The sequence below is a fragment of the Salvia splendens genome, chromosome 17, assembly GCF_004379255.2.
Source record: "Salvia splendens isolate huo1 chromosome 17, SspV2, whole genome shotgun sequence".
NCBI lineage: Eukaryota > Viridiplantae > Streptophyta > Magnoliopsida > Lamiales > Lamiaceae > Salvia > Salvia splendens.
This window is the reverse complement of record NC_056048.1, coordinates 7,967,195-7,987,250: the sequence shown is the minus strand read 5'-3', so window position 1 is coordinate 7,987,250 and position 20,056 is coordinate 7,967,195. Positions and strand designations below refer to the sequence as shown.

The 20,056-nt window shown below is 41.0% G+C and overlaps 2 protein-coding genes across 2 annotated transcripts; one reads left to right on the top strand and one right to left on the bottom strand.

Annotated features, from left to right (window-relative positions):
- The first annotated feature begins 2,395 nt into the window (after window positions 1-2,395).
- On the top strand, window positions 2,396-7,897 carry LOC121774906 (protein S-acyltransferase 10-like). Its single transcript, XM_042171812.1, has 12 exons — window positions 2,396-2,633; window positions 2,727-2,841; window positions 3,462-3,536; window positions 3,668-3,739; window positions 3,901-3,960; window positions 4,126-4,320; window positions 5,504-5,537; window positions 6,210-6,319; window positions 6,644-6,730; window positions 7,023-7,106; window positions 7,210-7,275; window positions 7,374-7,897. The coding sequence occupies exons 1-12, from the start codon at window positions 2,543-2,545 to the stop codon at window positions 7,549-7,551; spliced, it is 1,167 nt and encodes a 388-aa protein (XP_042027746.1). The 5' UTR covers window positions 2,396-2,542; the 3' UTR covers window positions 7,552-7,897.
- Window positions 7,898-7,944: 47 nt separating this feature from the next.
- On the bottom strand, window positions 7,945-9,607 carry LOC121774905 (phosphoserine aminotransferase 2, chloroplastic-like). The gene has a single exon (XM_042171811.1). It carries the CDS (start codon window positions 9,521-9,523, stop codon window positions 8,243-8,245), a length of 1,281 nt encoding a protein of 426 aa, XP_042027745.1. The 5' UTR covers window positions 9,524-9,607; the 3' UTR covers window positions 7,945-8,242.
- Between the last annotated feature and the right edge of the window lie 10,449 nt (window positions 9,608-20,056).

Sequence of the window (20,056 nt, the reverse complement as noted above, 5' to 3'; positions counted from 1 at the left end):
AGACGAGAGCGAGGAAATGCAGCGTCGAGATTGCATTGCTGAGCTTCACAAGAGCTACAGAGAAATGATGCGTAAATTCGATATCCTCAACTACCAGAAGATGTATGCCGTGGGTTTTGTGCAGCAGAATGAGTTCCAGCAGTTTCAAGTTCTCCTTCAAAGGTTCATAGAAGACGAGGCCGTCCAGGGGGGGCGAGTGCAGACCTATGTCAAGGCTCGTTGTGTGTTTGATCCAGGAGGAGATGCCTCGCCGAAGCTTCTGTTTTCAACTTGTCGTCGCTTCGTGGTTCCCACCTTGAGGACAAGGTGGATTTTATCCGGGGGAGGGTTGATACGAGCCTCCTTCGCCTAGTTAGATTTGTTCCTTCTTCATTTAATTAGTTTAGATTTATTAGGGTCTTGCATATCTTTACATATATTTGTTTCTTGTTCGATAAGTTAGGACTTAGTATTATAAATAGGGAGGAATGTGATCAATTCAATCAATCAATAAGAAGAATATTATTTTGCTCTACTTACGTGACCCCTTATCAAATCCTAGTTATCGCGTTGCCCGACGGGAAGATCCCGCGCACAACTCGTAACTATTCTATCAAGAAACTCTAGCAAGCGTGCTGCCCGACGAGAGCTCTCGCGCACAGCCGGTTCTTGCTACCGCCGATCCTTCGTTAGGACGCCGGTGAAACGGGATACGACGTAGGGTCGTATCAGATTGATTTCTCTTTGTCCGTTGCTTTGCGAAGATGATAATTAATAGTTAAAGTATAAAGAAAATAAAGTAAGAGAGGGAATAATATAGAAGAGAGTTTTATCTACATTATTCTCTTATTTACTTTACTTTTTCTCTATTTTAACTATTTATTATCATTTTCTCCAAACACGTGCCGGAAAACAGTCAATCACTTGAAATGGGATGGAGGGAGTACAATAATTTCAATGAAGAATTATGGAATTCCAATTCTTTTGATGATTGCCAAAATAAAATATGGTGTGTCACACTCTACTCACTCATCTCCCGTTCACTCTCTTGGTTGATGAGCTTAGTGGAATGGGATATGAAAGTAGGTAACATGAGTTGTGGGTGTTGTTTGTTAAATTTTTTGTTGTGTTGGGTTGGAGGAGATGGTAGCGAGTGGCATTAGATGCTGAGTTGCTGACGGATAAGGGTGTTAAGATGTTGTTTGGGTGATCTGGATATTGCACTTGCCGACATTGATGAACGTCTAATATACGAAATTCATGGTAACATACTAACATTCACTGTCGTTTGGTGTGCTCAGTTGTAGCAACGACCGTAAGCGCTCCGCCGATATTTTTTTTCCTCTGTTTAAAAAGGATTAACAATGGTTCCCCATCTACCCCAGTGATGACTCGAATCCTCGACCTATTGGTTAGAGGGAAGTGTCATACCAATTGAGCTACGCTTGATTGTCTAAGCACTCTACCGATGGTGACATCATTAGTTGCACCAATTGTCGTGTCAATGGGATCGATAGGGAAATAGATGAATACAATACGGAGAAAGTGCGAGGGGGATCTGAGGAATGGAGCCTCTAAGTTAAAAGACTAATAATCTAACCATTAGGCAATCATGCTATTCTCCAGCTTGATTAAGGTATATTTAAGCTTTTCGGATGGTTGGAAGAGGTAACCTCCAGAATCCTAGATCCGTCACTGAATATGAGACAAAAATTTGTGGGCAAATGAAGTAATATGGATATTAGCTTGAGTTACCAGAAAATGTATAAATTTATATAATAATCTTCTTGATTAAATAATTTGAATAATTTATTTTATATCAAATGGTATTTTCAAATTTAAAATCTTTTATATCAATAATTAAAAAAATGCGTGTATACATTATTATTTATGGGATATATCTTGAAATATCCTGTAATAATTTTAAATTAAACTTATAACTACAATTTCAAGTAATAATCTTAAATAAAATTTAATAATATACTACTACTACTACTATATTTCAAATATGTGTACTTATTTGAGTGAACAACCATTTCTAGACGAACATAAAGAACCAAAATAAATAGTGCGTTGTACCTAAAAATTGCAACTGTAAACTACCGAAAATTTGTATAGTAGTACAAATTTAACACTTATACACGAAAATTTGAATCCGTAACTCATCTATGATGGAGTATTACTATTACATTGTATACACTTTGATTAAATAATCAATATTTCAAAATGAGCTTATAAATCTTGAGCTAGCAAATCACATTATTACTCAGATTATGTCGCTTATCAAATTATTACTACAATAATTTCAGTAATAAACAACAGAAATAAAAAATTTGGTGGGGCCGAATCGAAGGTAGGAAGATGTAGTAGCTGATAAGAATTAAAGAGGAAAAGAGCTAATAATTGCGATTTGCAGATATATCTCTAATTTTAGTAATCGGAGCAAGAGTTTCAGACGCCGCAGCCTCTCTCTCCATCTATCTATTGATGTACAACTAAAGGAGTGCACTGTACAACCATCTAATGCTGAGTGAGGTTATGAGCATCGTGTGACGAAACAACAATGGGCGTATCATGCGGCAGCTCTCTCAGGGATTCGTGTAGCCGCGCTGCCGACCGATGTTCCCGCCTCTTCCCCTGCTTTTCCGACCCCGGTTGTTATTTACCCAGCTTACTTAGGTTTCCTTTTCATTTGATTTGGGGATTTTGTCTCTGATTGATTGTTTTGCTTTTGAATCTGTTTCTAGCCCGACGATCTGCTTTCTCTCTCAAATTAGCTTTGGTGCTGCTGCATATACTGTTTGCCGGTGTATTGTTTTTGTTCGACCGTGATTTGATTGAGAAGACCAAACACGAACAGTGGTAATCCACAGATACTTTGACTATATTTAACTTCTTTGTGTAAGTGAAATTGGGCACAAATTTGGTGTAATTGGGTGTGTGCGTGTGAGTCATAGTTGGTGGAGTGATCAGGAAATGGTAAAGCTAGCATTTTTTAGTCTGATGAGCTTCATATGTTGTTTTAGGATGCTAAGACGTGACATGGATATCGAGTTCAAATGCATATATGAGCTTTTTTCGTAGGGATATTTAAAATTTGTAGCTCAGATAGCCTCTAACTGCTCTTAATGGGACTGATCTGCTTATTCATCTTGCCAAATATTGAGTAGATATCTTCATAAGCGTTTAACACTACAATGGATTTGGAAGATAAAGGTCCTTGTGGCTTCCTTGAGTTGGTGTCGATTGGATTTATCCTAGAACATTCAACCAAAAGGGATGAAGAGACGATCTTAGTGGAAAATTCACAGCTACTAAACTGGAGTACCACTTCAGGAATTAGACTGATTGCCAGTTTTATAGTTTTGGTTCTAATCATAAATGTTCTTGGCTTCTTGCATTTGCTTTTAGATCACTGGTCATTTCCGTTTATATGTTTATTGTGATGGTGGTAACATGCTTGCTTCTCTTTTTCAACATAGGTACACTGCTACGTATGTATTATTGTTTGTAGCTACTCTGGTTCAGTATTTTGCGACTGCGGGAACATCTCCTGGGTAATTATGTCGTCAAGCTGCATATGGTTCCCAATATTTAATTATCTATTCAGAACTTCTTCTGAGAAGTAGATCGTTTATTCCATAACTTTGTTGGTAAAGCCTCTGTATTTTTTTCTTTGCAAATGTAGCTATGTAATCGATGTTCAAAAGGCTATTGATGAAAGGGATGCTGCAGCTAGAAGGACATTATTAGCTTCAGAGTAAGTTTGATTATTTTGTGAAATTGTGGAATAAGAGAATTTTTAAGTTCTCAGGAATTATATCCAGAAGGCTGTTCCAAATTTGTATTTAGAAATTCTTCTGAGAAGCAGATCTCTTATTCCACGTTAAACATTGTTGTTTCTCGTTCTCTGAAATGTAGCATTCAGAAGGCCATTGATGATAGAGATGCTGCAGCTAGAAAGCCATTATTGCCCTCAAAGTAAGCAGGATCTTTTCTGATTCTTTTTATGAAATCAGCACCAGAGGCAGGAGTAATTTATAAATTAATAGCTCAGAAACTGTGGTGATCGTATTGGTGTTATATGTTGTGAATTGACCAATTGCCATGTTTTATTGTATGTCTTGTTATAACGTTTAAGCAAAGACAACCAGCTTCAAACAAAAATGGCGATGTTGCTATCACTGTGGATGGAAGGAACAATCACAGAGGAAATGCAACAGCTTCAAGCAAAAATGGCGATGTTGCTATCACTGTGGATGGAAGGAACAATCACAGAGGAAATGCAACAGCTTGGACTAAGTTAGTGATGAGTTTGTTTCCGCAACGGTCATCAACTACGTACGTGCGTATTTTGAATATTTTACGCCGTTCAAGACAAGGATTTTTTTACTTGTTCCATACGTATCTCTTTTTGATAACCTACTGTTAGAGTGGATGAGTAAGTTACTGTCACTTAATGGCTCCTTTTCTGAAACTAGAAAGGATTCTAAGTAGGACTTTCCCCTTTTAGAGTTTGGGACAGCGATATGAAGGTCGGTCTGACTTTAGTATGATGCTTAAACCTAATGAAATTTCATCTGGAATCTTGTCAAAAAACAGTATATTTGTTCAGATATCTGCTAGACTAGTATATTGTTTAGATTTGACTTCACATGGCTTTTTGCTCTTTTTAAAAAATTATATGAGAACTTGGTACTATTTTAAATTATTAATACATAGAAAGAATCACCATTGCATGTTTGGTTGTGCAGAGTGCTGGTTGACAGATATTTTCATTCATAATTCTTGTATTTTGCATGTGAATTGGAGCTAATTGGTCACAAATGCTTGGCAGTCAGAAGATTCAGCAATTACTTGAAAAGAATATCTGGCAAATAAATTGCAATGTAGTGTAAAAAGAAATCTGCACAAAATCATAAAGAACTAGTTGGACTTTTGTCAGATTATGTGGTGGTAATACAATTGATGACAACAACATATTTCATTCCCATTCATAAATGTGATCATGATAGTTATATCCTGATATCTCAATATAGTACTATACAATATCTTTCAATGGCATTATAGTTGCCTGCTCAAAAGTACTAAATTCCTTGTTTTGTTACTTCTTAGAATGGAGCTAATACGCTCTTTGGAATGGTGTTGCACTGTCACTATTGATAGCAGTGGGAAATAAATAACTAAACACAGTTTTATTTTGGTCACTGAACATACACTAATAATATACAAATTTATGTGTGGTGTCTTATTTATTTTCCGCAGTGAGGACCATAGATGCCTTGTGAAAATAAAAAACTGATGCAGCGATGCTTGGTTGAGAATTAGCATTGATTATACCTGAATAACTGTCATCGTTTCTGCTAATTGAAGTCATACAGTGATCATTAAAGCATTTGAATGCACATTACATCAATAACCATCTTGTCATAATTTTTAATAGAATATGTCTTTAGTACATATTTGTCACTATCACCATTTTTTTTTCTGATCTATTCTCTCTTTGTAATGATTGTTTTTTCAGATGTTTGATCTGCCCTTACTGCAACATCCTTCAGGTAGAATATTTTGTCCTCATCTTTATTGGGCATCCTGACATTTATGCTTAGATGAAGCAAAACCTGATTTCTTTTGGCGCTGATCATACATACCAATCTGTTGCTCCCAGCCTCCCATTGAGATTGGGTGTTTGGATTGTGTTTCTGTTATCTAAGAAACTGTTAGGATAGATTATCAAGTTGCTCAATCTCTAATCTTGCATATATAATTCCCATATATTCGATATAAATACTATGTTGTTAAGTAGGTCTGATGTATGTTAAAGAGTGGATAGGAACTACTGAATTGCATGCATCAGCTTAATGCTTCTCCAAAGTAATTATGATTGATGACCTAGAAAAAATTTTGATCGAAATAGATCCTACGTTGGAATATTGTAGTATAACATTTACGGGACTCAATTGAGTGAGGCAAATGCTGCTTCTGCAAAGTTCTAAAATATGGAAAATAGTTGTCATTTGATGGTCTTGTATATTACTCCTTGTATCTTTGTTGGTGCTATGCAAAACAAGGGTTTGGGAGGTTATTTCTCATTTTTCAAGAGTAGAGAAGATTTATGCTGATTAAGTAGTTGTTCTCGTGCCCATTTCTTCCTACAAACCTTTATATGTCTATTGTTTGTCCAAATGTTATTAATTTCTAATCTCAGCACCATTATATTTCTTTTGTAGCCTCCACGAGCTAAGCATTGTCATGATTGTAACAAGTGTGTTCTTCAGTTTGATCATCACTGTGTTTGGCTCGGAACATGCATAGGCCAGGGAAATCATTGCCGTTTTTGGTTAGTGCCGCTATGTCTGTTGACATATTCAGTTTCTTATTAATGTTTCCAGTCCTAGCTTTTCATATCTTATTTGAAACAATGTCATCAAATTCTTTGATTTACTTGACTTGATGGATTGGAGAGGTAAGTTTTTGGGGGTGTGGATGGGGGAGTTATTTTTTTCCTGCTACAAGTGTTCTCTTTCAAGATAAGCTCCATTTATTTAAGCTGAGGAACGTTTCATGCTTGGTTGGATCGTTTTCATCATACAAAACTAATACGTATTTGAATGTGCAAACATGTTTTCTTTAGTTAAAATTGTTTTTTTTAATGGTAAAACAGGTGGTACATATGTGGAGAAACAGCATTGACCCTCTGGACTTGCATACTGTACATTGGATACCTCAAGTCTAACATATTGAAGGCATGGTATGTTACTTATTATGCATTAGAACCACATCTTCCTTCTCTTTGTCTATTTTGAAGATGCCTTCTGATTCAAATTGAGTTACTGAGGGTGGTAGTTATTATAACTGGAGAATCCTTAACTTCTTTTTTTTTTTCAAAATTATCGCATCGCAATCATAGATAGTAGGAATGCTTCCCCCTTGTTTTCCAAATCTTATTTCTACCAAGCCTAAGATATAGCTGATTTTGATATGGCCTTATAGTACTTAATTTTAGCTTATCATGATTGAGAACTCAAATGTATTTTCTTCAGGTGGGCAGATATAATATTGATTTTGCTATTGGCTGCTCTCTCAATTTGTCTAATATTCCTGATGCTTCTGCTCCTTTTTCATAGGTATGTTTAATCCATTGAACACACATGCTCTTGTGTTGCCTATCTTAAAAATGCAAATATTTAATACGAAAATAATTGTGCCTCTGCCTGTATAAATTAACAGTTTCCTTATCATGACTAATCAAACCACGTACGAGCTTGTGAGACGGCGAAGAATTGCATATTTAAGGTCTTCTTAACTCCGGCCTTCCTGATATCTTATGCTTCACAACCAATTCTTATTCTTTTGAATTATACTATAATTATAAATAAGTGTATACTATACAGGGGGATTCCTGAGAGAGTTTATCCATTCGACGAAGGAGTTTGCAGGAATTTGTATATATTCTGTTGTGCTAGAAGCAGCAGCATGTACAGAATGGAAAGACTACCTACAGCTCAAGAACTTGAGGAGAAGTCCAGACCTTATACTTGCTACGATGTTCTATCGTGTCGCTGCTGCTGATGGAACCTGTCTTTGTATTTTCGATCTGTGTAAGATTCAAACTGAGGCTGTGCGATGCTGTAAACATCTAGTTTCTCTGGCAAACATTATTTCCATTTGGTTCTGTGATGGATTTAGAGTGATGATGAGAAATTTCCCATAGTTTTACACTGATATTGAAGCAAAGGATCTTTTTAGTCCATTCATATAGTATTCCAATGTTGTACTGTACAACACAAGGCCGAAGAGCAGTGCAATATCGACGTGTAATTTTGAGTACTGAATGTGTAAAATCGACATGTAATTTGAGCACTGAACATGTAATTTGGATGTCACGTCCTTATTCCGGCCACTATATGATTTTTTACGAGAGATTTTGTTCCAATTTTGTTCCGAAAAATGAAACGATGAATATTAAATATCAAACATGACAATTTATAAATCGACATCACTAGAAGAGCAATAAGGTCACAAAAATATTTCGTTGGTGAGAAAATACACCCAAAACAAAATCCATGAGAATATCAACTCTCAAATAACAACATAAATCCCAAATATTCTTATTATTTCAACATGAAAAAACAAGACTTGATTTAACCTAAACCCAAAATCCATGCTTTCAAATCGCAACACAAAACTCATTAAGCAAGAACTCGAAATCTAGCAATGAAGAAGCAAAAACACTCATTTCACAATCAAAAACCAAAATCCATCAAGCATGATCATGCCTTGCCTGAAAATCCTTCATGAAAGCCACAAGCTTCTCCACTCCGGCCAACGGCATCGCATTGTAAATGGAAGCCCTCATCCCGCCAACCGACCGATGCCCCTTGAGCTGCACCATCTTCTCCTTGGCCGCCTCCTTCACAAACTCGGCCTCGAGCTCTGGCTTCGCCAGCGTGAATGGCACGTTCATCAGCGACCGAACGCTCTTCTCCACCGGGCACCGGAAAAACCCCTTGCTCCCATCAATGGCATCGTAAAGAAGGCTCCCCTTCCTCACATTCTTCTTCTCCACCTCCGCTAGCCCGCCCTGCTCGACGAGATCCTCGAAAACCAGCCCGCACATGTAGATTCCGTAGCACGGCGGCGTGTTGTAGAGCGAATTGTTGTCGGCGTGGATCTTGTAGTCCAGCATCACCGGCGTGATCGCCTGCGCGTTCCCGATCAAATCGGATCGAATGATTACGATGGTGACTCCGGAGGGGCCTACATTCTTCTGCGCGCCGGCGTAGATCATGCCGAATTTGGTGACGTCGACGGGTTTGGAGCAGAAATTGGAGGACATGTCGGCGACGAGGACTTCGTTTTGGCCCGCCGGGGTAGGGTAGGACTTGAATTCGACGCCGTGGATGGTTTCATTGGCGCAGATGTGGAGGAATTTGGCGCCGGGGGTTTGATTGAGGGAATCGAAATTGGGGATTTTGGTGTATTTGTCGGATTTGCCGCTCCAGATGGATTTAGGGTTACAGTACTTGGCGGCCTCTTTGAAGGCCTTGTCGCCCCAGGATCCGGTGACGATGTAATCGACGGCGTCGGTGGGGCTGCTGCAGAGGTTGAGCGGCGCGGCGGCGAACTGAGTGGTGGCGCCGCCCTGGAGGAAGAGGATGGTGTAATCGGGGGGGATGTAGAGAAGGGATCGGAGATCCGATTCGGCCTTTTGGATGATGGAGAGGAACTCCTTGCCGCGGTGGCTCATCTCCATCACCGACATGCCGGAGCCGCGCCAGTTGTAGAGCTCGGATTGGGCTCTGAGGAGGACGTTTTCCGGGAGGGTGGCGGGGCCGGCGGCGAAGTTGAAGACGCGGTCGGTGGTGGTGGAGGTTTGGGTTTGGAGGGTGGAGGAGGAGCAGGTGATGGAGAGGGGTCGAGTGGGGGAGGTGGTGGGGAGGGAGAGGGAGGTGGGGAAGGCGGAGATTTGGGAGGTTGCGGTGGGGTTGAGGTGGGTGAGGGGAGTGGTGGCGGCCGACGACGACGACATTGAGATGGACATTTTGGGTGCGATTTTGGAAAGATGGCGGAGAAAGGAGATCTGAGTGAGTGTGAATGTGAGTAGGTTGGGGGGTGTTGGTTGGTTGGTGGCATATAAATCAAAATTTAATTCTATATTGGACATGAATGAATAATTTTTATGGGAAAATGGAAATTACAGATCTCGACAAAAGTGATACTAGTATTTTTTAGGGTGTCCACTATAAGGCGGACACGCCCAATAGCCCCGCCCCAGTTTTTTGTCCATAGCCCCAGTTTTGTGTCCATAGCCCCAAAATTCTATTTCCACCACTATGGTGGACACCTCCAATAGCCCCCAAATTTAAAAATCAATTTTCATTTTAAAATATTTTTATCAATTATTTATATATTTTAAGTCAATTAGAATTAAAATTACCAGGCTGAAAATTACTAAAAAACACATAATTTAATTTAAAAAATTAAAACCAAAGACCAAACTTGTTTATTAGCTTTTTAAATAGTACTAAATGGGTTAGACCAAATCATTTTAATTGGAGTAACTTAATCAAATTAATCAAAACCCATTTAAAAAAGCCCAATGCAATTCATATAAGCCCAATGCAATTGACCAAATTAATCATAAATTGGAGTCATCTTCTTCCTCGGAGTATCTTCTTCCTCGCGGCTTCAGATCTGATCTGATCTTCAAAAAAAAAAATTCGCCGACCCCTGCCGCGCCGGACACCGCTGCGCTATGGGCGCCGCGCCTATAGGCGCACCTATCCCACCCTCCGCCGCATCCTCGCCCCGCACACGGCGAAGCCGCTTCCGCCCCCCTCCCCCGTCCTCCCTCGCGGCGGCCACCCCACCCACTATGACCGCCGCGCCTCCCGCCTCACCCCGCCCTCCTTCACGCCGTCCGCCGCGGCGTGTCCATAGTGGACACTCTTATATTTTGTCAGCGGACATTAATCTTTAATCTTCTTAATGAATTAGTCCTTTTTCTATTTCTACAATTGTAATTAGTTGGTCACATGACTACTAATATGTTGACAATTGATTTTTTAAAAAATTTAGAGCATTCACAACCGTGCTTTTGCCAACGAGCACGGTTGTGGGCCCGACCCCACTTTTTCTACCTACTCTTAGCCAAAAGTACAACACCCACAGTCGTGCTCTTTCACAAGAACGAGCACAAGGGTCCCACCATTCTATTATTCAATTTAAATAAAACATTTTCATAATATTAAAATTCATTAAAAAAAACTAAAATAATATTACAAATTACAAATAAATTAAAAATTGCATAATTAAAATCCTAAAAAATAAAAATTATATAATTAAAATCCTAAAAATTAAAAATTACATAATTAAACTCCTACAAATTAAAAATTACATAATTAAAGGCTAAAAATACCCCGTGGAAGACTATTCATCCGGAGGCACTACCACCAATTATTTTTGGAGACCCAATATCATGGCCTCATGCGATCGAAGTTGCGCGAGAGTCATAGTTGACCTATCGGCCATATTGAGTTGGGCCAAAATCGCCCACAACGAGTTGGTGGGGGGGTGGAGGTGGCGCATAGGTAACGGGAGCAGGTTCGAGAGCATCGCCGGATGGAGTCGCAGCGCGACGGCGGTTGGCCGCTGCCTTCTTCCTTCCTTGCGGTCGGCGTTGGGAACCGCTCGGGCCAGCGTTAGGGCTACCCAAGTTAGTTCCGACAAGTTAGCTAGCCACGTCTTCGGAGCCGGCGTCGGATAGGGATACCGACCTTGACCTTTTGGAGGAGCCGCTAGAGAAGGATGTTACGCCTCCCCTATACTTCGGATGCGACCGCGTCTCCTGCCAAATGTTGAGGTACTTGAACGACTTGTAGTTCATGAATTGGTAGGTCGACAAGGCGGAACTGATGATGTCGACCTCGCTCCGGCCGCTCACCGCCGACCACTCTTCCTGGAGGTAATACCCCTAGAACTTTTGGATTTCTTCGTTGGCTTTGCATATGGCATTGCGCACCATACTCTCGTTACGCTCGATTGTTCCCACCGACCGGTTTTCATTGTACTGGCGATAGATGCGCCACCAATAATGATCGCCGGATTGGTTCGTGCCAACCTCCTGATCTTCGGAGATTGACAAGAACGCCTTGAAAAATTGCTCCATCTCCGCCGGAGTGTACGGTGTGCGTACACCGCGAGTAGGAGGAGTCGAAGTTTGGGAGAGGTCGCTCGATCTCGCTCTAGGCTCGGGTGTCCACCCATATAGCCCTTCGGGAGCATCTTGGTCGTCGATCGGGTAAGGCCGGTAGCCACCCGGAACTCCCGAACTTTGGGTTTGAGGAGGGGTCGAATATTCCTTTTCCGGACTAGGAAACGGTTGTGAACCGAACCAATCGGGGTTCCAACTGTGGGAGCCCGGGAGGTGATCGCCATGGCCGGACATTGTTATGTTGTAGGAGTGGAAGAAAGATTGAGAATGGAAATGAGAGAATGTAGATGAGAATTGTGTAGTGTGGTGTGAATTTTTGAGTGTGAAAGTTGGGGTATTTATAGATGAAAATGTGTATTTTGGGGGTGGAAAAATGAAAAAAAAAATTAAAAGTGGATAGAAAACGGATATAATATTTTTGGGAAGTGGGAAAATATTTTTTTTTATTTTTAATCATTTTTTTAATTAAAAACCGATTTTTTAAAAAAAATCAAATTGCCAACGGCTATGCCGTTGGCCAATCAGCGCCTGCCACGTCACCTGCTCGCTGGCACGGACATGCTCGATGCATCGAGCAGCGCCGTGCCAGCGGCGCGAGCGCAGCGGCGGACGAGGTCTTCGTGCCGCGGGCATGGGCGGACGGACGTCGTCCTGCTTACCGTTGTAGATGCTATTGAAACCGTCTTTTTATCAAATTATATGCGAATTATATACTCCACTAGATAGAAATGATTTACGAGTGATATAATTGATATACTGTTGAAACAAAAATAGTGATTATCACATAACAAAAGCACTAAAATTTAGTTATTAAAATAAAAACACAAAAGCGTCCAACTTGTAGTATGTGATTTATTATTTATATAAGCCGTGAACTGCAACCATAATCTTGGGATCAATCTCACCTCTACAAAAAAATTTCCATTATAAAAAAAATATCTTTCACTTTCATACATAAATGGTACATGATCTTTATTTTATATCAATTTTGGTACTTATAAATCACATTTCTGGTACTTAATGAGATTTTCACCCTAAAATATCATCTAAACAAATACATTTTTCCATTTGTGTCATAGAGGATATTTAGGGCATACACAAAACTAGTACCAAAATTGACATTATAATATTTTCTATCATTCTTCTCACTCTTTATACTATTATTATTAATCAATATTAATATTATTATTTTGATGTTATAAATTAATAATTAATTTATTTTTAATATCGTTCAAATATAGTACTTAATTATAATTATAGTTATAATTATATTTAATTACTATAATAATATTATTGTTATAATACTAAAAAATAGTAGTAATTAATAAATAATTATATTATAATTATTTAAATTATGAATCATATAATATATAATTATTATTATTATTATTTTATATTAAATTAATAACTAATCAATATAGTCTTATTAAAATTGTGAATTGTATTCATAATGATATAAAAAGTTGAATATTTTTAGTTAGGTGTTTCAACCCTAAAACGAGTATAAAAGAATTTAATAAAAAAATATTCAATTGATTTAATTACTTTAAATAATTAATTTAATTAGGTATTTTATTCTTGATTTATATTATGAATGCAATTAGATGTATGTATAATGTAATAGCCAAGACTTAGATTCTCGAGAATTATGAAATAAATACTAGAAATTTAAAGAAAGAAGGATGAAAGAGTATTTATTTATGTTTTTGAATAAACAAAACATAGTATTTAGAATTTCCAAGCTAAGAATAAGTTTACAAGATGCTTGATGACGAAAGAAAGAAGATAGACGAGAACAAAAGAAAACCCTATCCTATTACATTTTTTTGAAATGCCAAGTTTGGGGCCTCTTCTTTCGGGCATCCGCAATGGGCGGACGATGGCACGCCCCATCGTGGAGGTCGCGGACGATCAACCGCGGACGATGGCACGCAGTTTCTTTTTTTATAAATACCGTTCATTTGTAACATTTCATTTCACTCGATTTCATTTTCGAAACTTACATTTACATAGTTACTACGAAATGGATTCAAGTCCCAATAGTCCTACGTTTAGCGCAGTGGCGCATTGGCAGGGTACAGAACCCGGCAATTATCGTTCGTTCGACACCAACACCCATTACGATCCCGATTTCAGTACGGAATCGTATGAGTTGTCTGACATGGAGCCGTCTCCGCACCGCCCAACCGCGGCGGCCGATCCCGACCCCGCCGCAACCGCTTCCGCTTCCGCCCCAGCCAGAAAGAAGCGGAACCGGCAACGGGCGCAGAAGTTGCCGCCTCCCGGTGATTGCGATGAGTACGCCCCCGGCCGTACGAACTACAACGACGACGAAACTCTCACCTTGGCCCGGTGTTGGGTAGATATATCGGAAGATCCGATATTCGCGAACAACCAACGACAGATCGCGTACTGGGAACGCATCGCGGACCTCTACAATTCGGTCAAGCCGCCGACCGCATACAAGCGCAAGCGTGAGCAACTTCGCAAGCACTGGGATCAAGTCAAGAAGCAAGTGAACTTGTACGCGGCGGAGTTCGAGAAGTTCACGCGGTCACAGGGGAGCGGCGAGAGCTTGAGCGACGTGCGCGCTAAAGCACTGTTGTCGTACCGGTCGATGTACGACGACTTCAAGCACGAGGCCATCTGGGCGCTCTTGAGGGACAAGCAGAAGTTCCAAGGTGGAATTCTGCACACTGGTGCCCCGAAGAGGACGAAGACCACTGAAGCTGGTGATTACGCGAGCAGCGGCAGCGGCAACCACCCGGTTGACCTCAACCGGGCGTACGTGGATGAAGGGAGTTCCGGCACACTGGTGTCCTTCCGGCGTCCTCCCGGCGTCAAGCTGTGAAGGCCAAGGGGAAGGCGACCGCGACCTCATCGTCGACCGCTGCAACCCAAGCTCCAGTCCCGGTAGAGCTCCCGACCCAGACGGCCACCGCGTTTGAGTCGTTAGCAACAGCGTCGATGGCAAGGACGATGTTGCAGACGCACAGGGCCCTCAAGAAGTGTACCGACCCCGACGAAGCCGAATATCTCCGGGCGTTACTCGATGAGCTGCGTCGGAAGTTGGGAATTGGTCCGACTTAGTTTTTTTTTTTATTATTAGTTCAATGATGTAACTTTTTTTTATTAAAACTTCGTCGTTTGTTATTTAGACCGTTTTTTATTTACTCGTTACTTGTTATTTGAAAACAATTAAATTAATTAAACAAAACAATAAAATGATGATGTGGCACGCCATAGGGCGCACCTTAGGGCGCCCCACTGCAGGTGGGGAGGTAGGAGGATAAAACTGCTGACGTGGCGCGCCATAGGGCGCCCCATTGCTAATGCTCTTAGGCTCGGCCATGGCCCGATCTCGACGGCCTGAAGGCCGGATCAGCCTGCAACATCTGCCACAAAAAGAACAGCAAACCCTGCACCCTTCAGCCCATAACCGAAAGCTGCTCCGAGCCCAGAGAAAAGAGATGGTACAGCCGCTGCACCTCTGCAGATCCACAGCTAACAAACTCTGCAACGCCTACTATTTATAGTGGAGGCAGCTCTGCGGTTGTCACATAACAACCCTACATCCTTGTTGTGCACCTGCAATTCAACATACAAAATTCAGGTAAAAGTGCTGCAGCATCAAGGGAAAAAGGAGTTTCTGCAAGAAGGAAACAAAATAGTATAACAACCACATTTAATCCCACGAGTACATCCCTGTATTGCTGCAGAGTACAACCACTACCATGAAACACCAGAAACAGTCACAAAAGGAGTCAAGGGGCTCAGAGTTCATGCTCTGCAGAGCTGCAGAGTAAGGCAGCCAGCTGCACAGCCATGAATCCCTTTTCTTAGCCAAGTACACAGCCTTTCTCAGGCTTTCAGTTAGGCAAACGTGTATAAATAATCCCCAGCCTCACCATCCCTCAACACCACAACTCAGTAGCAAAGAAACAAGCTAAGGAGAGGGAGAAAGAACAGAGACAGAGAAGGACCGAGGTAGAGAGGGATCGAGCAGGAGTAAGGAGCAGCCTCACTCATCAATCACAAGAGGTAAATCCTCAAAATCATACTAGCATCATGTAGCATACACAGTAGATAGCCAAGAATGAGAACTTAGGAACACAAAAGCTCAAGAACAAAGGAGTATGCCTTAAAACCCCATATCACAACATAATCGGTAACATAGAAACAGCTAGCTAGCACTTGCTCAACCCCTCCTTGAAATCGAATCAATCATAGCAGAATGTAAGAAAAATTCCCTAATGCTCAAGTTACAGTATCATAGAAATTTCGCAAGCTTCATTTAACGACACTAGAAAGAATTATTCAAGAAACTTAGCTTTGGAGGGAGAATGGCTCTGGCCGAGATGTTGTGCCGCCGGAAGGGAAACGTGCAGTCGCTGGTGACGGCGGTTCCACCGAGAAAACGACGCCCACTCCTCCGCGTCCACAGCGCCGAGAAAATAGGGGAGGCGGCAGACGGATGTGTCGGCAGGGTTGGGGGCTAGCTCCGAGTCTACTCGACGGGGGGGAGACTGCTGGAGGTGGCTACACAGCCGCGACGTCGGCTGGAGACGGAGGCGGCACCGGTGATGCCCACAGTGACGAAACAAAGAGGCGACGGTGGTAGTGCGAAGGAGTACCGATCGAGGTTGGCCGACGGACGAGGCGCCGCCGTTTTCACCAGAAAAGAGAGAGAGCCGAGATACCGCAGGAGCTGGTAGACCTCCGGCGCGTCGGTTTTGCCGAGGAGGAAGGTGGAAGGGGTTAGGGTTTGTCCTGATTTGAAATTTGAGAATGAGGGAGAAAGAGAGAGATCAGCGAGGTTGGTGAAGGGAGTAATTGGGCTTTGCCCAATTATTTTTGCTTTGGGCCTCAGATAAAGAAAATTAGAAGGAGAAGAGAAATGGGCCAATTAATTAAACTGGGCCAGAAATACCTAAGAAAATAAATAGTTTGGGCCAGAATAATTAATTCCTAAGCAGGGCCTAAGAATTTATTTCTTGGACTAATATTTTAGTGGGAGCTATTTTCTTAAATTAGTTCAAAAAGTATAATGGGATTAATTTCCTAAGCCATGGAAGAAGAAAAATTATTAAGCCGTGTTGAGATAGTATTCGATAAGGAATTAAAGCGGACTTTATTAGTCACAGAAAGTATTTTAAAAATACTTAAGATAATTCGGGAAATTTAGTATACCCGCACAGTTCGGCCAGATTCCGAATAAATTAAATCGCCAATTTAATTACAGAACTAAGACTTCTAAATTTTAGAAAGAAGGAAATAAAATAAAGAGCACACGCTTAGGCATGCATGCATGCAAGATAAATAATTACTTAAAGTCTAATTTAAGTATATTAATTTTGTAAAGGAACGTCGTCGCACGACGCGTAACCTCAGGACGGGAAACCACCCTTTGCAAGAGTTTAAGCAATTGAGGTGGGCCTTTCTCTTCTTTCTTTTAAAGCGTGTTTTATGTGGAAACATGATTTTTGAATAAGTTGTCATGCCATGTTTTGTTTTATGATTGCCTATCTGTTGGCTATGCCAACCAATTAAATCGAATTCGGGTCCCAGTAGGTCAGTAAATCCTACTCGGACTAGTGTACACATATAGACCGTGAGCTAGCGCGAGGTTGGCCGGTCCAGGGGTCATGAGCTAGCGCCAGGTTGGCCGGCCCAGTGATCGTGGAATGTGGCCACATTCCCGATTCACGCAGTTAAGATATGGTATATCATCAGAAGTTTAAAAGACTGCAGTCTATTTTCATAAAGAAATAACAGTTTTAGTGACCGGGACTTATTTTCAGAAAAACCCCGTGTTCACTTCGGCAAGAGCCCACTGAGTGCATCAAGTACTTAGCCCTGCATATTGTTTTACTTAATGTGCACGTTGATCGTTGTCAAAGCCGATGAGGTGTTGGGACAGAAGGCTAAATAAGTAGGAAGATAGCTGGTGTAGTACGTCTTCATACATATTACATCTGTCTTGGTACTCTTCCGTTGCGCAAATTTAGAACATGCTTTTAGCAAAGACAATTGTTCCATAACTACTCTGATTCAGTATGATTTGTACCCTCAACACATTTCAGACAATGTTCCTTTGATTTAAGCATCTTATGATGAGTTGAGACAGTTTCAGTAAGTTTTAGTCGCGATATAGCTACACTTTCTTTGACTAAGGAGATGTGGTCGTGACATATAAAGCACTAAAAAGAAAGAAAAAAAGAAGAGAAAAGAAAAAAGAGGAAACACACACTAAGGAGAAATAAGAAAGTAAAACAAAATACTAAAATGAAAAAAGAAAATGAAGAAAAAAGAAAGAAGAAGAAACTAAAGAAGAAAAAAAGAAATAAGAAAGGAAGAAAAAAAAATCAGCGTTTGGTATACTAAATTGAAATTTCCAAAAATATCCTCCATAACAAAAAAATCACATGTTTGGTACCTAGGGTTATTTTTATCACGGGATACCAAAAACAATATAAAATAAAGATCATGTATCATTTTTGTGCGAAAGTGAAATATCAGGTACTATTTATGTATTTCACTCTTGAAAAAAATAGTAGTATTAGTGAAAAAAACTCAAATTATTCCTAAAATTTATGCCATACCGTTCGTGTACTAGTATTAAATTTGACAAGTAATCAACATCTGAGATTCAAATTATTCCTAAGAGTGTCCACTATAAGGCGGACAACTCCAATAGCCCTGCCCCCTTTTTTGTCCACAGCCCAAATTTTTTTATCCGCACCAAAAAAAAAGGTTTCCGCCACTATAGGTGGACACTTCCAATAACCCCAATTTTTTTCGTTTATTTTAATTCAATTATAATTAAAATTATCGGACTATACGTAATTAGAAAAAAATGGCTATAAGTGAAGAAATTAAAATTAAACACTACATTTTCGTCGTATTAAAGTACTGGAAAAATTATACAACGAAATATTAATCTATTGAACATCACGATGGTGTTCACACTGCGCCGCCACCTCCCCTACGTGCCCAAACTTCTTTAATCAAATCGGCCTGGAGTGCGGTATGTGCTGTGCTCCTGCGCATATCAGTGAAACGTTGGATCAAATATTCATTGCTCCGTGGTACGCCCATCTGGATCGGTGCGGAGGCAACACCGTTACTTGTACTTGCGCCATCTTCCGGTGCCCAGCACTCTGCAGCAAATCCTTCATCTTCTATTATCATATTATGCAATATGATACATGCTAACATAATATTCGCAACAACATCTTCGTGCCGAGCACCGTATAATGGCCCATCGCGCTTGGAGGACGCCAAAAGTTCTCTCAACATCCTTCCTAGCAGCCTCTTGTTTTCGCGCAAAATATTGTTTCTTCGGTCCAATCGGTTGGCGAACTGTCTTGACGAATACGAGCCACCGAGGATATATCCTATCTGCCAAATAGTATCCCCTATTGTACTGCGTGCCGTTGGCTACGAAGCTGATTTCGGGACTCTCCCCCCGACGCTCATCATTGAATAGAGGCGATGACTGAAGAACATTGATGTCGTTGTTCGAACCTGCAACACCGAAATACGCATGCCAGATCCGCAAACGGTAGTCAGCAACGACTTCCTGGATCATCGAGGGATGTCTGCCTTTGAAACCAGGAGTGAACTGGCCTTTCCACGCCACCGGGTAGTTTCTCCACTCCCAATGCATGCAATCGATGCTTCCTAACATTCCTGGGAAACCGTGAACCGCACCGTGCATATATTTCCCGGATCCCCTTACAAAGCTGCCTGAGGACCGTTACGCTAGTCGTCTCACCCATCTGTAGGTATTCGTCGAACATATCAGTCGGTCCGGCGTAGGCAAGCTGCCGGATTGCAGCGGTGCACTTCTGAAGAGTAGACAGTCCGATCCGGCCAGTGCAATCACTTCGGAGGGTGAAGCACCGGTACCGCTCCGCCAAATTCGTCGCTATATGATTGAAGAGCCGTTGCGACATTCTGAATCGCCGACGGAAAATCTCGGGTGGATAACGGGGGTTATCCACAAAGTAGTCCACCATTAGACGCTGGTGCGCTCCGCTATGGTCTCGTTGGATGGTCCGACGATGAGTAATCGCACGATGGATCATCTCGTTGGATGGTCCCGCCTTCGCCCCCGTCGGGGCGGCCGGCGCGCCTATACTATAGTGGACACTCTAATGTAAAATAGATACCATACCGTTCGTGTATTATAATAATAAATTTGACAGGTAATCAACGTCTGAGATTCAACAACTAACGGTCTTGCACATAATTCAAATTCAAACTTTAATTAATTTGATGGCTCCAAATTTAGTCTTTTAAAATCAAAGAACAATTTAACATTGAAGTTAATAACCAAACAAAAATACATTTAAGACA

Coding starts and splice junctions, on each gene's coding strand:
- LOC121774905 (XM_042171811.1), bottom strand. CDS start 9,523: ATGTCCATCTCAATGTCGTCGTCGTCGGCCGCCACCACTCCCCTCACC.
- LOC121774906 (XM_042171812.1), top strand. CDS start 2,543: ATGGGCGTATCATGCGGCAGCTCTCTCAGGGATTCGTGTAGCCGCGCT. Junction 2,634..2,726: donor CCCCTGCTTTTCCGACCCCG/GTTGTTATTTAC, acceptor ATCTGTTTCTAG/CCCGACGATCTGCTTTCTCT. Junction 7,276..7,373: donor CGAAGAATTGCATATTTAAG/GTCTTCTTAACT, acceptor TATACTATACAG/GGGGATTCCTGAGAGAGTTT.